This window comes from Neolamprologus brichardi, chromosome 13, assembly GCF_056152115.1.
Source record: "Neolamprologus brichardi isolate AB-2024 chromosome 13, ASM5615211v1, whole genome shotgun sequence".
In the NCBI taxonomy this organism is placed as follows: Eukaryota; Metazoa; Chordata; class Actinopteri; order Cichliformes; family Cichlidae; genus Neolamprologus; species Neolamprologus brichardi.
In genome coordinates this window covers 14,707,980-14,727,632 of record NC_142116.1, presented here as the reverse complement: position 1 = coordinate 14,727,632, position 19,653 = coordinate 14,707,980, and the positions used below count along the sequence as shown (strand labels likewise).

General features: G+C 38.8%; 2 protein-coding genes across 5 annotated transcripts; one reads left to right on the top strand and one right to left on the bottom strand.

Moving 5' to 3' along the window:
* The first annotated feature begins 261 nt into the window (after positions 1–261).
* cuedc2 (CUE domain containing 2) lies at positions 262–4,803 on the top strand. Of its 4 annotated transcripts, none has more exons than XM_087850202.1 (10): positions 262–379; positions 969–1,026; positions 1,106–1,191; positions 1,277–1,420; positions 1,513–1,574; positions 1,673–1,803; positions 1,921–2,088; positions 2,174–2,238; positions 2,323–2,383; positions 2,465–4,803. In XM_087850202.1, the coding sequence occupies exons 3-10, from the start codon at positions 1,118–1,120 to the stop codon at positions 2,609–2,611; spliced, it is 852 nt and encodes a 283-aa protein (XP_087706328.1). In that variant the 5' UTR covers positions 262–379; positions 969–1,026; positions 1,106–1,117; the 3' UTR covers positions 2,612–4,803. The 4 variants fall into 4 exon arrangements, with proteins under 4 accessions (XP_087706328.1, XP_087706331.1, XP_087706327.1 ...); XM_087850204.1 differs by lacking the exon at positions 262–379 and adding an exon at positions 407–819; XM_087850205.1 differs by lacking the exon at positions 969–1,026 and having other exon boundaries at positions 1,109–1,191.
* A 1,508-nt stretch (positions 4,804–6,311) lies between these two features.
* Positions 6,312–19,355, bottom strand: hif1an (hypoxia inducible factor 1 subunit alpha inhibitor). The gene is made up of 8 exons (XM_006783823.3): positions 18,968–19,355; positions 14,871–15,121; positions 13,778–13,926; positions 13,546–13,691; positions 10,767–10,873; positions 7,532–7,595; positions 7,338–7,448; positions 6,312–7,023 (listed from the first exon to the last, which is right to left on the bottom strand). Exons 1-8 carry the CDS (start codon positions 19,145–19,147, stop codon positions 6,967–6,969), a joined length of 1,065 nt encoding a protein of 354 aa, XP_006783886.2. The 5' UTR covers positions 19,148–19,355; the 3' UTR covers positions 6,312–6,966.
* Between the last annotated feature and the right edge of the window lie 298 nt (positions 19,356–19,653).

The window sequence follows — 19,653 nt, the reverse complement described above, 5'->3', positions numbered from 1 at the left end:
TCACAGTAACTTTGTATTTTAACTGGGAGCAGGATAGTCCCTTGAATATATATGAATATTTAAAAAACATATATGTTAAATAAAATATTATTCTACCATGGTCTCTTGGTTGTTTTGTTTTTTGTGTGTGTTTTTAAGCTTGACAGTGCAGATTCAAAAGAAACAGTCTGAATTGCATTAGATTTCCTTTTTATTTTAATTAAATATAACGAACATTATTAAGGATTAAACATTTTTTAGAGGAAGTGACGTGCTAATGTTTTGAATCGTGCCGTGCAAGTTTGCGGTTATCAGGAATAGAAATCTCTGTACTGACCTGTCTTCCCCGTATATATCTGGGGAAAACCTTTAGCTTCATGTCTCCATAATTTCTCTCACAGTAAGTTTTCTTCAATACAAACTCGCTCTTATGTAACAGCATTCGTTTAGGCATTCAGCGTTGACTGTTAGCTTGCTTGTAGTTGTTGTCAGCTAACGAGAAGCCACTTTGCTAGCGCTAGTTCTCCAAGAGCCTGCAGCTATTTCTCTAAATGCCCAGATGAAGGTTAGCCTTATGGATCAACAGACACTGGTGATGTTGAGAAAATACGAGTGATATGTGTGTGAATAACAACATACAATATCGCATAGCTTATGATAGCTTAGCCGGGATGCTAGTAATTAACCATTAGCGGATAAGTAACAGCTGCAGTGCTAATGCTGTGCTGCAAAGCACGAGAGAGGTCATTGTATAGTTGTGTGTGTGTTGTGCTAAAGCGTTGTTAGCTGCATAGATAAGCTGTTGCTTAACTATCTGAATTAATCTGCCTAATTGCAATGGTAAGTCTTTCCTCAAAGTTTGTAATATTATGGTTGCATCACAGCTAACCATATTTGAGATCTGTCCCGCGTAAAAGTCATCGCTGCCTGCTAGAGATGCTGGATCTCAAGCTTTTGTAACAACTGGTTTTGTAACGTGTTTATTTCAGCATGAGCTGACTCTGTACCAAATCTGGTAAATGGTGACAGCTGTTAGGTTATTTAAGGGTAAGCAATTGCCACTGCTCAGTATATAACTGACGTGATCATCCAGCACTTTGACTTTTGTGCGTATTCTACCTCACAGCAGGAGAAAGTAATGGACCTCCACAAAATTATCCACAGTGCACTGCACGAATTTATTCAGACTTACATTACTGATGCAGATCTCAGGTAAGCAGCCCCCAGCCTCATTTAAGCCTGAAAAATAATTTTCTATGGCTTTGGAAGTAACTTCCTTTCCTACCGTGCCATGCAGCACACTGGATGATGTCCTGTTGTCTTACATCACTGGGGTCCTGGAGGATCTTGGTTCCCAGCAGAGTGTTGAGGAGAACTTTGATGTGGAGGACTTTGCAGAGATGCTAGAAGCTTACATACCTGGCTTTGCAGAAATTGACAGGTAAACAGACCACATAACATCTGTACTGTTTTAATGTTATTTCTATTTTATTTTATTTTTTTAATAACATTTTTTTTCTTTTTATTCTGCAGTGTCAAAGTCTGTGAAATGATGTTCAGTCTGGCTTCAAAACTAGCTACTGCTCGGACCTCAGGTGGCAAACATGTTCATTTTCTCAGCGTTTCTAAAAGTGTGATTCTGATACTACTACTATTCTATTAAATGTTAATTTATTTGTTCCTTTTTATTTAGCTCGTGAAGAAAATGGTATCCCTAAGGCAAGGACAGAAGAGATCTCATTGAAGCTCACCAGCCTGCCCAGTGAGCCACCAAGAAGAGAAACGCAGTGCCTTAAATCACAGACAGAGGGAGCCACTGCCAAGGTTATCGATTCACCTGACATCAGCACATTGGGGTTTTTTTACATATTTGCATTTGTGTTTTTGTCCTACTGTAGATATTGTTACATCCATTAACAAATATTCACGTGTCTGTGTTAGCCACCAGTGTCTGAGTGGGAGGCCCAGGAGCAGCACTTACTAGAGATGTTTCCCAAGTGTAGTCTGACTGAGGCTCGCAGCGCCCTGTCTATTGCCAAAGGAGACATGGAGGAAGCTGTTCGTCTTATCATAGAAGGGGATGTTCAACTCAGTCCCACACCTCTTAACGTGAGTCTCTGATACACACAGAAACGTTGGTTTTGTGTTCCTCCTACCTTCCTTAGCAGTCTTTGATGGGATCCTCTTGTCTCAGGTAAACCACGGGAAGAGTATTTCCTCACTGGCAGACCAGAAACTTAAAGAGAGCATCCTTGAGAAGTGAGTAAGAGTGCTAGTGTGACTCAGCAGAACTTTCCTCATTTATTTGTTTCTTGAGTTTATGACTGTGCTTAATCATACTAGGTACATGCTGGTGGACAGGGAGGAAGATAAGAAAACACACCGTCCCGTCGTTCCCAAAGATGTAAGTTTCCCCTTATACTTCTGTTTTTTCACATCAAATCTGTTTCATGCCTCTAAATCCAGGTGCACTCTGTTGTGACAGGCTCCAAAGAAGCTAGTTCGGTACCACGGTAACCAGGTGGTAACCACAAAAGGAGAACGGTATCAGCTCGTGAAGAAGGACGAGACAGAGGACATGAAGAAGACGTATGTCAACCTCAAGCCAGCGCGAAAGTACAGATTCCATTGATGACGAGCACAGTTCTGAAAGAGCAGCTAATGACAGTATTGTTTACACTATTTTTAATTTATTAATTTCATTTAGCCTACATTTTGTTTGTTTTTTTTCCCAATTAAAAGCTGACATCGGCAGTGTTGTCAGAAGCTTCTTTTGGAAAAGGAAAAAAAAAAGTTACCTTTTCATGCCTTGGTTAAAACGTTGGATTACAGTGTTTCAGTTTTATATTGGAGGATCTTTTTTTTTTTTAATTTTATTAGATATTTCAGTCAGGATGTTGTGACTTGCGTTCTTGTGTGTGTTTGTAACAGCCTAACCTATCTACTTTTGGCCATCTCAGCAGGTCTGATGTTGCTCTGACAGTATTGAGGTTGTGTTTGTTTAAAAAATTTTATTATTGTTTTTTATGCATTTTTCTTTTTAAGCCGTACTGACATTGTGAATGAACCTATATTGATTTCTGTAAAGTTTTAGTGGTGCTGTAAAGTTTCTTCTGGACATTAGAATTATCAGCTGTTTTATGTACATATTGATTCAAAGAGGCCAATTTCATTTAGTTTAAAGTTAGGTCCAGAGTTTGTTGGACAAGGACACTGTTGTTGGAGTTTTGCCTCTGCACTCCACCACGGTGGATTTTAAATAAGATAATCGTGATGATTTAAAACATTAGTCTTAGATGTTTATTGGTAAAGTCAAGTCCTTCCTCCTTGTTCTTGCGTAATCAGTGGTTTACAACTTGTTTTAAACTTGCTGTATTTAAATTGATGAATTAATTGCAGTTTGTAAAAATGGAGGATATGCTGATGAAGTTGCTTTTCTTACCCATGTAAATAATTGCCATTGTGACCTTTAGTTTTTTTTCTATGGTCTTTCAGTTGTGTACACACTCAAAACTACAAAAGTTGTGTCTTTGTCCAACAAATTATGCACCTAACTGTGTATTATAGCCAGTAGGAGTGCTGCAGATATGTTTGTTCAGACCTTGAATTTTAAATCAGTTTGTTCAGTCCATAAGAGGTCCTGATTGTTTACTTTAACCACTTTCTGACACACGTCTTAGGGCAAAAATTAGGGCAAAAGGATGTTTTAATATGCAAAGTTTTACGGTATTTTGGTTGTTTTGCCACAGAACACTATCGCCCCCTGCATCTCCCTACATTGTTGGATCCCCTCAGGTCTTACTCTCTTTCTCCTGTCTGGCAGCTCCATCTTTATCACCTCCTCAGCACATGTTCAAACCATCTCAGCTTTGCCTCTTTGTCTCCAGACAGCTAAACCTGAGCTGTCCCTCTGATGTACTCATTTCTAATTCTGTCCATCTTGGTTACTCCCAGTGAAAATCTTGGCGTCTTTAACTCTGCAACCTAGCTGTTTAAGTACTGAATTTAAAACCAGAGGGGAAGAAAATGCATTACAATAACTTGATCTGAAGTCTGACAGAAGTGAGATTTGACAACCTACAGATTCACAGCTCATCCCTAATAAAGGAGGATGTACACTTCACAGGCCTTACCCAGCTGAAAACATGTCCGTATACTATATAAATTCATTTTTCAAGACATGTTCAAACAATTGCAGCACTCTACTTTCTAATATTACGAAGTTGTGTGTGTGCTTTCTTTCACACCCCTAATGCAGAGTAAAAAATGCTTCATTCCAACAGGATTACCTTTATTTTTGATAGAGATGTTTAGATTTTCAAATTCTCCAATCATGTATTTGTGATAATAGAAGATCATGTGCTTTCAGGGTCTGTTTACATATTACCGAAGTGGTTCTCTTGTCACAGCGCCTCTCATCTCGTTTGTGTTCTGTGAGGTTTGCTTCGCATGTGATTGTGGATGTGTTTTTTTTCTCTGATTGGATTTTGATTTCTTGTTAGTTGTAGATTAGGATAAATGGGGTTTTCTTTTAGATATACGCTTTGTGTTTCTTTCTGCGTCCATTTGGACCAGCTATAAGCATTTGTTCTAAATGGATGGTATATAGTTTTCCCCTCGGTGTAAGTGTAACAGCTGGGTGTTGGAAAGATGTCTTGTTTCTGGTGCTTATCGGCAGCAATGTTATCTTTAAATACTGTATGATGGTGTTACTGTAGAGCATGGAATGGATCCCCTGAAGCTGTTTTAGTGACAACCGAAACAGCTTTCCTCGCTCTGAGAAATTGCTGACGCACAATTTATAGTAAATACTAATTTTGTAGACTACCATATGAGTTGTGTCTATTTATTCATGTACATACATAAGGTGCTACATTTGAATATTTAAGTTTATTATTTAATTTCACAGCTTTCAGTAATCAGTCAACTCTGAAGAAGAAGAAGAACAAACAAACTTTAATTAGAAGAACGAGGAGATGACATTTAAAAAAGAAACCACACAGGCATCCATCAATAAAAAAGGAAAAAAAAAAAAAACAAAACACCTCTATCTCTGCAAATAAAGTCATTCTCATCTTTAAAGCAGCTTAATGCCAGAGTGACAATAAGCATTTTTACTATAAAATTGGAAAATTTAAAAAAAACAAAAAAAATCTTGTGACATTTAATACCCTGCCCATTTAAGACAAGGCACGCACAGTAATTAATTACCCTAGCAAAGCATCAGTCTTATTTTTACAGAGTAATTAGTGCTCAACGTTTGATCACTGTACAATTTGTGAGAAGAACAAATGATGATTACTATCAGCAGTTTAAAGGCTGAACCTTGATCAGAAAGAAATGAAAAAAATATTGACAATATATGTATATTTCCATTTCAAGGGTTCATCTCACCGATTTATTCAGTTACATTATGAAGATACCATCTACTGGTTGGTTTGGCACATATTGCACAGGACACCAGTCAGCCACAACATTAAAACCACTGATATTTAAGTTAATCAAACTGTTCTGCTATGTTCTGAGAAACCATGCTCCTACTGTAGCATTCGTGTGGATGCTACTTTGACGTGCACAAGCCACCGTACCCCACTGTGCTCGCTTTTAATACTGTGGCCACACAGCGTGTACCAAATGGTGTCCCTTTTATTTAATGTACACATTAATAACAACTCGAGAGAGCAGCTTAAACTTCTATGACAGCCATCTTTCAAGTCGCTCTCGCTTCAAGATCTTAAAAACCTGTTTGTGTGAAAGTAAAAATACATTTTTGTCATCTACAGATGCAAATGCAGCATTTTCACCAGGAATTAAATGTTTGTATACATTACAGAATGATTTAATTTCAAAATGGATGCATGTAATATAACATTCTGATTAAGTGTACTGTAGCGTCATAGTCCACATCAAGCTTGAAAAGCAAATGCAAACCTAACCACTAGGTGGTGCTTCTTAGTTGCACTGCAGTGGTTGATACTGAACAACATTCCACACATTTTCCTGCTAGTTCACTAAACTAATAGCATTTTAACATGTTTCTGTGAGTTATTTTAAACCAGTTTTACACCCTTTAACCCAAGACAACATGATGTGTAATTGTTCTAAGAGGTTTCCACAAATTTCATATTTCCTTTCTTAAGAGTTGCAACTAAACCTGCACTGATCGGCTCATTTCAAGTACCCAATTCTCCTGATACTGGTGTGCAGAGTAGCCCATCCCAAAGAAAGGCCTTGAAGTAAAAACTCAAAGAGCAGTTTATAACTCACACAAAGGAAAAAAAAATCACTGCTAAAAAGAATGTGACATATTCCTTCAGCTATATGACCCCCCCCCCCCCCCCCCAAAAAAAAAACAACACTTTTTGAATATTACTGTACTGCATTAACATCTGTGCCTATATCTTTTTTTTTCTTTTCTTTTTTAAACAAGAAGTCTTGCTGATTGCTTTCCAAAGCAAGTCATAAGTAGGCATAGAGAAAACGCAGATAAATATTCCCAAAATCCTCAGCTGTAAAGCTGTCTTTGCATTGCAATAAAGAATATTATTACAACATAATGAAATGAAATTTACTAGTCAAACCAAAACTGTGTTACTCCATGTATATGACATATATCCTGATGTGCACTGTACATATAATACCCCTCTGACTCTTTCATTAGTGGTTAAAATAACAATGCTTCTCTAAAGGTACCAATCTCAGACAATCAGCAGCTTGAATTGTAAAACTGATACAGCACTGACAGATCGGTACGAATAGACAAAAGAAAACGAGAACATGAATGTTTGATCGATGTTTCTTCTGTTGCTTTTGTATTTTTCCAATGACAATGGCACTCGAAGACTGAAGCAGCGTTTTCATGATGGCCGCTTATTGCCATGCAGTGATGCGTAGCTCCAAAGACAGTGCTTACACACACAGCAGTGTCAGCATCACATGCACACAGTTTCCGAAGCAGTCTAGTCAGCAGTTTTTAAGGGTAGGGGTCTAACTAAGATCCTGCTCGTATCGCCCCTTGATCATTGTTTTCAGCAAAGGTCCAACCTACAGTAAAAGAAAAAGGGGGTTTTGTTTAGGATAAGCTACATCACGTACTCTTACTACACTGTTATGCTCACTGCATTGTCCTGAACTGCATATATATCTTTCCTCTGTACTAAATCAGGTAAGCCATAAATATTCACAGTAACTGGGTTGCTGGAAGGGTCAGCATGCCCCAGTGATTTCATGTAACAGGTGACCTAAATGTGGATCTTATTTGATGTTCTAGAATCAGGCAATGTGACATTCATGTGCAACTTTGTGCAATCATGTACACTGCCAGTACTTTAGAAACTGCTCTTTTTTTTTTTTTTTACCTCATGTGGATCTCCGAGTGCTTCTCCCAGCATCTTTTCAATATTCCTCATGATGGCTACTTTCTGATGAGCCCGCAGAGGGTATTCTATCCTCTTAGGTGTGGGGGCACCCTGGAAGTACATGTAATAGCTAAGCAATCATCAACAGACATGTGGTGGCAATATACCACATATTTTAAAGTAACTGTACATACTTTGTACCAGAAGTTTACAGTGATTGTCACTCCACCATTCAGCAGCGATTCAATGTGATGCCACCTGAAGACAGAAGAAAAATACAATCAACTAAATCCAGTGAACTGAATGTCTTAGAGCAAAATTACCCATCACTTAACCCCAGAATTATAAATGCAAGTAAGAAACTACAAGCAGTCTAAGTGAAAATAAAACAGAATGTCAATGGTGTAGTACCCCAGTATCACAATTCACAGGTTCTTGTAATGTGTGAAGTACACAAAGTAAGCGATATGTTTTCTTGTCATTGGTTGTCTGTGCAGCACGAACGAACACCGAGAAGTCAAGGATTCACGTAAACAGTCATATCTGCGACAAATTTATCTCCTTTACCACCAAATAAAAAGTGACTGAGTTAAGCAGGATTTTGACTCCACTGTCAGTTATCAACATGGTCATAAAAAGGATTTTAAAAATAAAGCATCAGCATTTCATAGGATTGACCATATTACTGATGTTAGCATCAATCAATCAATCAATTTATTTATAAGCACATTTAAAAACAACACAGGTTGACCAAAGTGTTGTACATAGTAAAAAAAATAGATCAAACACACACAAAGAACAGAACAAAACTCAGTGACAATTAAAAGCTAGAGAGTAGAAATGTGTTTTCAAACAGGTTTTATAAATGTCATGTTGGAGAGATCCTAATTTCAAGAGGCAGGCTGTTCCAAAGTTTGGGTGCAGCAATCGCAAAGGCCCGATCTCCTCTGTTTTTTCGCCTGCTTCTAGGGACAACTAGAAGCAATTTATCAGCTGACCTGAGAGTTCTACTAGGAGTATTTGTAGTTAACAGATCAGAGAGGTATGATGGAGCTAATCCATTTAGAGATTTAAAAACAAGCAATAAAATCTTAAAATCAATTCTACAACGTACTGGAAGCCAGTGTAAATGAGCCAAGACTAGGGAAATATGGTCATGTTTACAAGTGCCTGTCAGGAGTCGAGCTGCAGCATTTTGAACTAGCTGAAGACGAGAGAGCAGAGCCTGGCTGATACCAAAATAAAGACTGTTACAGTAGCCAAGTAGTCAAGCCTGGATTAAATAAATGCATGTAGTCAGCAAATGACATTAGTTTAGGGCACTTAGTCAAGTGCCCTGAGCTAGAAGAAGCTGGCTTTTACAACAGAATTTATTTGTTTCTCAAATGAAAAGCTGCTATCAAAGAAAACTCCGAGATTCTTTGCAAAGGGATTTCTGGACTTTTCCAGAGGACCAAGGTCAACCTTAAGAGAAGAGTGAGGGTCAGAAGGTCCAAACAGTACAATCTCAGTTTTTTTGTCCTTTACATTCAAAAAATTTAATGCAAACCATGATTTAATGGTCTAGCAACACTTTTAGAGAGTCCGTAGAATTCTTTTTAAGAGGAAAGTCAATTTGAAAATCATCTGCATAACAGTGAAATGAGATTCCGTGTTTCCTGAAAATAGAGACTAATGGGAGCAAGTAAAGGGAAAAGAGTACTGGGCCCAGGATAGATCCTTCGGGAACCCCACATGTAAGGTAGGTGGATGTGGATGAAGCCTGACAGAAAAACTTCTATCAGTTAAATAGGATCTGAACCATTCAAATGCAGTTCCTTTAATACCCACACAGCTCTCCAGTCTTGATAAGAGAATCCCACAATCTACTGTATCAAATGACACACTTAGATCTAAAAGCACAAAAATGGCAGAGTTACTAGAGTCAGCAATTAATAAAAGATCATTAAGAACTTTTAAAAGTGCAGTTTCAGTGCTATGTAGCGCTTAATGCATAATGGTGGCAAGAAGGCCTCTACATTGCCTTCCTAATGACCACGTCCTCCATGATCAAGACCAGTAAGATCATGATCCATGTACAGGAGGGGTTTCAAGCGTACGACACGTGGGCCAGAGGCAACCCACCAAAGGATCCAATCCAGCCCACAGGATGCTTTTGGAAAAGGTAGTATTTCAAAGGAGGAGGCCAAAACTTTTGAGCCTTCAACTGAATTTTCATTAGTTTTAGTCTACACCAAGACACAACCTGTAATAACTTATAATCTGTCATACACCAAGTAGCTCAACAGATAAACACCAACTGTAAGAAAATTTAACTTTTTTATTGTTAGTAATCATTTTAAAACCATTTACAATAGGATTTAGGGTTTTTTTTTTAATGGTTTTACAAAGTAAATAATGGAACAGTCTTTCATTTCTTTACAGTACAAGCCCTGCTGACCAGTTCATTTGATTTACTACAGCAGCATTTCCTTATTATGTTGACAAACAGATATATTAATGAAATTGTACTTTTCTTAAGACACATTTGGCATTAAATATGCAGGTAACCTTCTTCACACTCAAAGTAACAATTTTGAGGTGTATTTTCTTATATGAGATATTGGGCAACATCTTTACTGGTCCGCCCCATTTAAGATGAAACTGAGCTTTATGTGACACATGACGTAAAATGATTTTTGACACCCCTGATCTGAAGGAAATCAAGTGCTATGCAACACATACAGCAAGTCATGACATCACTCGTCAACACAGAGACTCATGTCAACAACCTTACTAAATGGTTTAAACTGAAAAATATACATCAGGAGCAAGAATTTGGTTAAACTAAGGAGTGCGCGTGAAGTTTATGATGGAGAAAATGGAAAAATGCTCATTAAAAAAGGGACCAAAGGGTTTGATCACTGTGCACAAATTTCACCAAAATCTGACCAATGCTCAAAGCGGAGTAGTGGATTGTGAATCGTGGACAGATGGACAGACAACTGACTCCTCCCCATGGCACAAGCTCATTTGTCCTTTGGCTACATTAGCTAAAATAGCAAGGCATAATACGATGAGCAGACATGTACTGAGTGATAAAGTGACACAAGACACTACTTTTACACTAAAAAAGGAAAAGATCATGTTTTAAAACCTCTTAAATGACAGAGGCGGAATGCAACGCACACTTCCTCCTCGCATGGATGTGAAAGTGCGACTCAGAGAACTCCATCACATGACACATTAATGTCACGCTTGCTTTTTCTGGGCTAATTAATGAGGCCAACCTAAACCAAACGACTGATGGATAATCCTCCAACAGCCTGCTAAGTGCTTAAATAAAACAAAGCCATGCAGAGAGCATGAAAACACAACAGCTGACAGGGCTCCCAAGAAATGTTTGCACACATAAGATTGATAGAAAGATCACAGAGATATTATTCTTACCAGTACATTGGGATGTAGAGCACGTCTCCGGGGCCCACGACAGCCTCATAGCCAACAACATTTTTAAAATTTGGAAACTTCTCATAGTCTGGGTTATCAAAATCAACCTATAAATGAATAAATAAATTATATAAGAAACAGGAACATATTACTCATCTGTGTTCATGAAATACAAAAGACATTTAAAAGATGCAGATTAAAGTTATTAAGTTAAATTAATGAAACAAATCTAATCTTATCACATTAACGAAGTCCATGGAATCAAACTTGGGTGTATTGCTACATACAGCACACAAAAGTTTGGTCAGTACTCATCAAAATGTGACAAATAATTATATTAGAAAGTTAAAGATGAAATATTCTTTTCAATATATTATGCAATGTTGTATTATTTTTGTATTTCACAGTTTTTACAGTATAAAAAAAGGAAAGGAGCAAAGTGCAAATGAAATAGAACCCTAACCCTTAATGCAATGGAGCTAAGGCTTCTTTATAATCATAACTAATTAAAAAATAAAAATATTACTAAAACCTTATCCAGTTTTCATGTGCTGTCTATGCAACTGCCTGGTGTGACACATTTGAATAATTATGTTACTAAATTCCACTAAATGAGCATTATTATTTTTGTCTTTTTACTTTCATATCTGTGTATAAACACTGCCTGGCCAAAGGAAGTCACTCTCTTCATTTAATTAAGCAAATACTTAAGAGTCTTCAATTAAATAAATACTACAGCGGTTAATGTGTAATGTGCTAGCAAGAGATTATTTAAGCCTAGCTGACGCAGTGAGCAGCTTCTCATCTCTAAAACAACTCTGCAGCTAGACGCATCCTGTGGTTGTGGCAAAGATAATATTCTGTTACTGAAGGGTCAAGTTACTCTCCTGAATCAAGCAAAGAAAATCACTTAACAACTCAACAATCATCTTTGAGTTAGAAATGTGGTTTTAAAAAAAGTATATAGAGAAAGCATTATGATCTGGGGTTGCTTCGGTTGGTCAGGTTGAGGTTTAAGAGAATTACAATTTAAAAAGTGAGGTGTATAAACTGAATGACCAGGTTTTTTAGCTTTTTTTTTTCCTGAGCTTCCAAGATTAATTGGGCTCAAATTGCGAAAGCGTGGTTCAGGGAGCATGAGACATTTTCACACATGGACTGGCCACCCGAGTCGAGACCTTAACCCCACTGAGAATCTCTAGGATGTGCTGGAGAAGACATTAGGCAGTGGTCCAACTCCCCCACTGTCAACACAAGAGCTTGGTAAACCATGAATGCAACTCTGGAAATAAATGCTGTGACATTGCATAAGTTTATAGAAATGATGCCACAATGAACGCATGCTGTCATCAAAGCTAAAATTGGTCCAATGAACTATTAGACTGTGTGCCTTTTTTCTTTTCAGCCAGGCAGCGTATATGGACACAGCGTAGGCATCTGCACGTGAGCATGACCGAAAGCTTTTTCGCAGGATGGAGCTGGCTTTGGAGCGGAGATCAAACATGTGAAGCTTTCTGTGTGTTGTGCGTGTCAAACAGGTAAGTATACAATGTTGGGCAAGTGTCACCTTTCAACCCATCTTTTCATCTCTAACAGAAAACGCAGAGTGGCACAAACACATACTGGCACTGTGAAAATAAAAAGATGATAGCCTACAGAAGAGAAGGCTATCACATGATAAGCAAAGGTAACAGTTTCTTCAAATTTGTAATGCAAATAAGGAGTTCAAACAAATGCCGCAGGGCAAGTCTGGAAGAGCAAGAAAACTGCACGTCGGACTGCCACTGATGATCTGCAAAAGACTGGGAACATTTTAACAGTCTCTGGAGTGGTGGTGCACCGTCTTACTGTGCAGCAACACCTCTGCAAGTTTGCAAAGTAACATCTAAGCAAGCCTGACACAATTTGTAAATCAGAACTGATATTGTTGAAATAAAACTGACACCAATAAGCAGCCAGGCTTTTATTTAGAGTAAAAAAAAAGGGAGGCAGGATTTAATAACATGAACACCCCTTCTGAATGGGGCAGCTCAAAGGCACTTTGGGTTTGTGCTGCAGCTAGTAGTATGGGAACATTTAACCGGAAAGAACGCATTTATGTAAATGCCAACCCCTGGCAGCACATAATGATAGTTTAAAATCCATAACAGCAAGGGACACAAAATACAGATTGCACCACAGCCCTGAGGCCCTTAAAGTGAACACCAACAATATATTTATAAACCTCAAAGGACAAGAGCATACAAGACCCATACAAGAGAATAACACAACTACACATCTTGCAGGATAAAACTTGCCAAACAAGAATTGAGACTCTCAGTAGAAAGAGGGAAAAAAAAACATATGTATGGCTTTGGCAAAGAGGGTGTCATTAAACAGAGACTGATCCTTTCCCTTTTTTTGTTATTTTAAAACTGTAAAAAATTTAAAAATTTAGAAAAAAATGGAAATAACAGTGTCATCTTGCTGAAAGTTTAAAGAAATTTAGCAACTTTCGGGGTGGCTGTAGCTCAGGAGGCTGGTGGTTCGATCCCTGGCTCCCCCAGTTTGCATGCCAAATATCCTTGGGCAAGATATTAACCCCGACTTGCTCGCCGATGCATCCATCGGAGTATGAATGTGTATGAATGACAGTTAGAAAGTATAGATAACTGTGTATGGGTGAACCCAGCGTGTTGTATAGACTCCAGGAGAGTAGAAAAGCGCTATACAAGAATCAGTCTATTCATCTTATTCTTTAATCATTTGACCAAACTTCTGCACCTACAGTACAACTTACTTGGCTCTGTCTGTCACAGGGGTGATGAACAGGGTATGGATAGAGACATTCAAACTGGTCTGGCGGGAAGAGGATGCATCTCTTATGGCCTTTAATCTGTGCAAAGAAATTCTGCTGCTCGTCATAATGCGCTGGCGTCACATTGCCTGCAGTGACAGAGTAACAGAAAACGTAACGCAGGGGTGACAAAAATAACTTAGAACTTATTTTCTTTCTGCTGCCAGAGCCTCACCCTCCATGCCTATGAGCAGGAGGTTGGATGTCAGCTGTCCCCAGCTTCTCTTGGCTTGCTGCTTGTTGATCCAGTTCCAGTTGAAACCAAGAAAGTCAACAACGATCTTCTTTCCTACTGTGTCGTTCAGCGTCTGCTGCAGATATACCCTTGAAATGCACGAGAAAAGGGCACATGCAAAATGTATGAGCCTGAGACAAAAGTGGTATAAAATGCACTGGCATTATAGTGTACAATGACAACTTGTTTACCAGCTCCTGTTTCAGCTGACTACATCTCCTTTACACCACAAAGAGAAATTTAGCATTTAAGGAGGTGGCTAGTTTAAATCCAAATAGGTAAAAGCCGCTTTGAGCGTCGGCAAGTCAACAGTCAGCTCTCTTTAGTAAATGATCTGCCTGTGTGTGTGCTGCCAGGCCAAGTCAGGTCACAGGAAAAAGCTTCTCCCATGGTTCTCTGGTGAAAATGCTTAGTCATGGCCACCACTTTCCTCTGCTGCATTACACTGTGAGTGAAAAAACCCTTCCCTGTTAAGTACACCTGCAGCACAAACACATCTTGTCCCTGACATTCAATGAGGACCTCATGCACCATATTTCTATACTTAGAGTTGCACATAAGTGGTCCGCGGGTGCGCATGCGCTGTCAAAATAAAAGACGCGCACCAGATAAGAAGTTGCAACGCGCGTTTGCATACATAAGATTTTCTGGAGGAGGACAGACATTTGTTTAGAACTCTTAAAGATGTCGAAGAAGCTCCTTTAAGCAATTACTTTGGTGTTCCTCCACCTCCAAAAAAATGTCAGAAGGAGTCCAAACCACAAAAGAAGCGCGTATTCTCGGAAAAGTGGTTGCAGGAGGCGAGCTGGTTTCAAACAAATGATGAACGCACAGAGATGTGGTGCAGAATATGCCATGAAAATCCCACTGTAGTGGACAAAAACAGTACCTTTGTACGCAATCGCACGTTGCAACTTCTTATCTGGTGCGCGTCTTTTATTTTGACAGCACATGTGCACCACTTATGTGCACCCCTGTCGATACGCCTATATAACAAATACACCGCTTCGACTAAAATATCATTTCATCCTACCTTTCATCTCCTCCCCTTTCCTCCGTTTCGTGCATTTGATCCACAAATTCGTTAAACTTCATTTCCATTCGCTGAGACTTCGGGACAAAGTTCTCAAAGTTGCACATTTTTTTCTCATCGTAGTAAAGGAATTTGTGGTTTCCTGAAATGTAAACAGAGAAGTCTCCGTTTCCAATGTTGTCCTTGAGGTATGCGATATCCCATTTGAGAGCTGGGTACACGAGGTTTGTGTCTGTCAAAACCACCGGTTCCTGAAAAATAATAATAATAAAAAGCATTTCAACACAACAGAAAAATCAAACTTTATTTCACGCAATTTTAATCCATGTGTTTACTTTAAGAACAAGTGCACTCAGTATTTAAAGAGTGCTGTTGAATTTGTGATTTTTGGAATTATCTTTTCATAGTCTACATTAAAATAAATTATACACTCAGCTGCCAACCGAGCATCAAACCGAGCATCAGAATGTGGAAGAAAGGTGACGTAAGTGACTTTGAACATGACATTGTTTATGGAGACAGGTCAGAATACTTCAGTCTGATAGGAGGAAAAAGTAACTCATCACACCCAATGCATAAGAGCATCTCTGAATGCAAAACACGTCAAACCTTGAAGATGTGATACAGCAAGAGAAGACCAGACTGGAACATGGACCATGTCCATTTCGCCTTGTATCAACCATTCACGCTCCTGGTGGTGGTGAAACGATGTGGAGGATATTTTCTTGGCACACTTTGGACCCCCTGAGACTAACTGAGCATTATTTAAACACCACAGCCTACCTGAGCATTGTTGCTGACCATGTCCACCCCTTTATGACCACAGTATCTTCTTCTGATGGCTGCTTCCAGCAGGTTAACATGCTATGTCACAAAGCGCAAATTATCTTAAACAGGTTTCTTGAACATAACAATGTTTACTGTATTCAAATGCCCCCCCTATTCACCAGCTCTCGATGCAATAGATGACCATCACCATTATAGTGAAATGGGAGATTTGTATCATGGGCGGGACTCCAAAAATTCTGCATCTATTTACTCTAAATGACAACGTCAAATTTTATAAAAGGAGTCCAATATGAGTTGATGGATCAGTGAAGTTCACAAGCATATTTTGCATTTTTTCATATTTCAAAGGTCTGACTTCAGTTCAGGAGATGGAAGAGGATGAGTGGAAAAGAGGGAAAACAGAGACATAATGAAAATATACATGTAAAACTGTTAAATAGTCATATATACTTTGAAAAAAAAAAAAGATCAGGTCAAACAACTACTGTATTGAAGATGGCCGGTCAACTTGGTGGCTTTTGCGAATCTGTGCCCTGTCTGTTTTTTATGGACTAATTCTAGGTTGTTAAAATGCATCAATCTGTTAGAATATGTAATTATACACTAATAAGTGTAAATCTTTGATTACAGTGTTCTTTTTGCCATTAGAAATCCAACCCAGTACTACCAGGGTGTAATGGCATACCTAATATAGTGGACAGCGAGTGTACAATGGTAGGATAAAAATGTAAAGTTTTACTTTACATTTCTCACCTTTATGACCAGCACATAACTATGCTGCATAAATTAAGAGGAATGCAAAAAGACTCCTGAAGTGTCTTTCAAGGGCGACTTTTCAAGCTTTTAAGTAAAAATAATAATTAATTAATTAAATTATTAATTAAACATAAAAAATAAACATTAACTGTTGCTGCGTGTATCACCATGTTGATTTTGTCGCATTATTGTTCATAAAATCTCCCAAACTATTTGTTTAATAACTGCTCTGAATGCCATTTAAATAAATATATCCCAGCAGCTCGCAGTGGGCTGCACGGGGAGTATAGGGCAGCACACTCTGAGCTGCGAGGCCTACGTGACTAACTGAACGTACACCGCTGCGCGCGCCCCCGCCGCCCGCGTGTCTCGTACGTTGTGCACTGTACTGGTTCTCGGTTTCACTTTCACCGGACAACTGGGAGACTTTTCGGTGGCAAAGGATTGAAATGATGCTGTAAATCCTCGACGCCGTCAACTAACTGTAACGTTTTGAAATATAGACACTTTAGTTATGGTCTGTGTTTAAATTAAGATGGCAGGTGGGAGCAAATAAGGGGGGAAAACTGCCATTTACTTCAAATACATCTTTTTTTCTTTAGTTTTTACGCCTGCGCTTTATGTGCGTCGTTTTAAAATAGTTAAATATATCTCATAATGGCCACTCTGCCTTAATACTGCTGGGAAAGAGAGTCTGAGGTCGTCGGGTAGTTTTAATATGGATGTTTTTGTTAACATTAAACAGCTAATAAGGCGACACAATTGACATGTCACACTTGAAGCCGTGTTTGGTAGCTACAGAGGTCACTCCTAGCACAACCTGTGATCTACATTACACATACCCCTCAATGTGTTTTTTTTTCACTCATGTATTAATGGTTGAATCAGAATGGCTGCAGCTGTTAAAAGCAGTCTCTCCAATATGACAACACCAAATAAACAAATTCCAGTGTAAAAGATGCCTATGATAATGAATAAACGGCGGGCAATTATACTTATTTGATTATCTCTGAGTGCATTTACCCACCCTAACCCACCTTTGCTAAATATTCTACACCATCATACATATTACTTTTTTTTCAACTGTTGCACAATTTGCACAGTAGAAATCTTGAAGCTCAAATACAGATAACTGCACCAGTTTTGAGGAAGTTGGAAGAACACAATGTGTAAGAAAAGGGGTGAAAATGTGTAAGAAATTTCCACTTCCCTTGTGCCATATATGGTAATCAAAATGAAGTGTGAAATGTGAGTAAGCTTGACAATATTACTATCCATGTTCTGTTACTATTCTTAGATAAACATGTCTCAAGAGCTGAAAACTGTCATGAATTAGTGTGCAGAAGAATAACAAAAAGCAGAGCAGGCAGCTGGTTTATTTGGAGAAGTATTAGTAAGATGACACATGTCTACTTCTGTGCAAACCAATTCTGATTACAAACAGAGAAAGGGTCAGCTCTATTAATGTGCCATTTTGCAATATGCTTTTGGACTATAGTTGGGCACATACACCTACTCCATAAAGTTTCATAATGCATACCATATCTTAAATGAAGAAAGTTAATATGGTTAACAGTACCTTTATAGCTCTATATTCCACATTAAATTATTGTGAGACAACACTGAAGTGATTAGAGCTTTCTATGGAGAGTGACTTAGGTGTCACTTCTTTTTAAATGAAATGGCCTGCATAGAAGCCATTCACTTCTTTGCAGGGCATGCACCTATGCATGATTAGTCAGTGGCCCATCAGTAAACTCCTGTAATGGGTACCTATTGTGTAGAGAGGTCTCTTGGTAAAAGGCTCCAGCTAAATTAAACAAAAATAAGAGCAATGAAAGACAGTGGACGTATTATGATATTGTTTGCTTGCTCAAGATAGAAGTTATTACAGCCTCAACCTTAAGCAGATGACGCATGCATTTACTTCCATTTGTTATGGTTGGAATTAACCTACAGCTGTTTCATCAAGAAGTTGGGGAGAGGTGAAAAACCTGTATCAGATAAGACACCACAGAAACGCTGATTCTTATAAACACTTCTGTGTGTAGACCACAATGATGGTCACCCCAAACAGCTCTGCAAGCAAAGTCACAAAGCACAGATACTGGGTCTGCTTATTTTAATACGTTTGCGTCCAAATGTGGAAGAAAAAGAAAACATCTTGCTTTGGGTGTAATGTGCTGTCACGAAAACCCATTTACAGTGCCAAATCCTTACATGGCAAGCTGGAACTCTGAGGATTTGAGCTTGAAAATTAAAGTCTCTGTGCTAAATTTAAATGCAACATACAGATTTATGTTGACCACACTGAGCTGATGTAGTGTTGTGATAAAATAAGGCTAAATCTGTCCAGGATGTGTCCTTGGACATTAAACAAAACTCTAAGATTGTTCACGATCTTTCACTGTCACCGCGTTGGCAGATTTTCTTAGATGAAGCTGTTACTAAAATGTTTGTGCTGCAGTGTTACTTTTTTGGTTTCTGGAAAAACACGGAGTGCAATTTTAGCGAATCTTAGAAGTTCCCATAAGCTAACTTAGCAATTTTACCTCATTGTTTATTAGCATTTCTGCTCTCGGGTCCGTGTGAGACAGCCTGGGAATGGGCTTGGTGAGGAAAGAATACTTTCGGAGCTGGGATTCATCCCAACCCCGGCTCTGGACGCCAGAGAAAGCGGCACCACCTTCGCTCGTCGCCGGATCAGCTTCCACCACGGTCGCCGCTGCCATGGTCGTCGACAAGCGCTGATTAGCCGCCTCCGTCTTCCCTTGAATAAAACAACCATACACCGGTTTTCGCTGCTAACGATATCCCGCTAGGCTACACAGTCAGCAACGACACTCTCTTACAAGCCTTTCCATTCACAATTATTAATCAGTACAAGAAAATGTGCCCAGTCCCACAGAGAGCATACAGCTCCGCTCCGTGCAACTGTTTGTTGACAGCTAGAAAACAAACGACACCAACTCATATATACTCTGGTCTGATAATGTGATGCTCAGAATATCGGACAGCGACTCCTAGCGTTGTGACTGACTAAATGCTACTATTGCATCTATTTCCTTTCACCACAAGGGGGAGCAGTCGCACTTACTTTTTTCACAGTTGTGCAGAAAGTCGATCGCAAAGAAGCAACGAGCTCATCAGTGATAGTTTAAAAGTCACACTTATATCATGTAGTGTGCAGATACAAGCTGGAAGACTTTGTTAACATAATGCTGTTACTTCTGAAAAA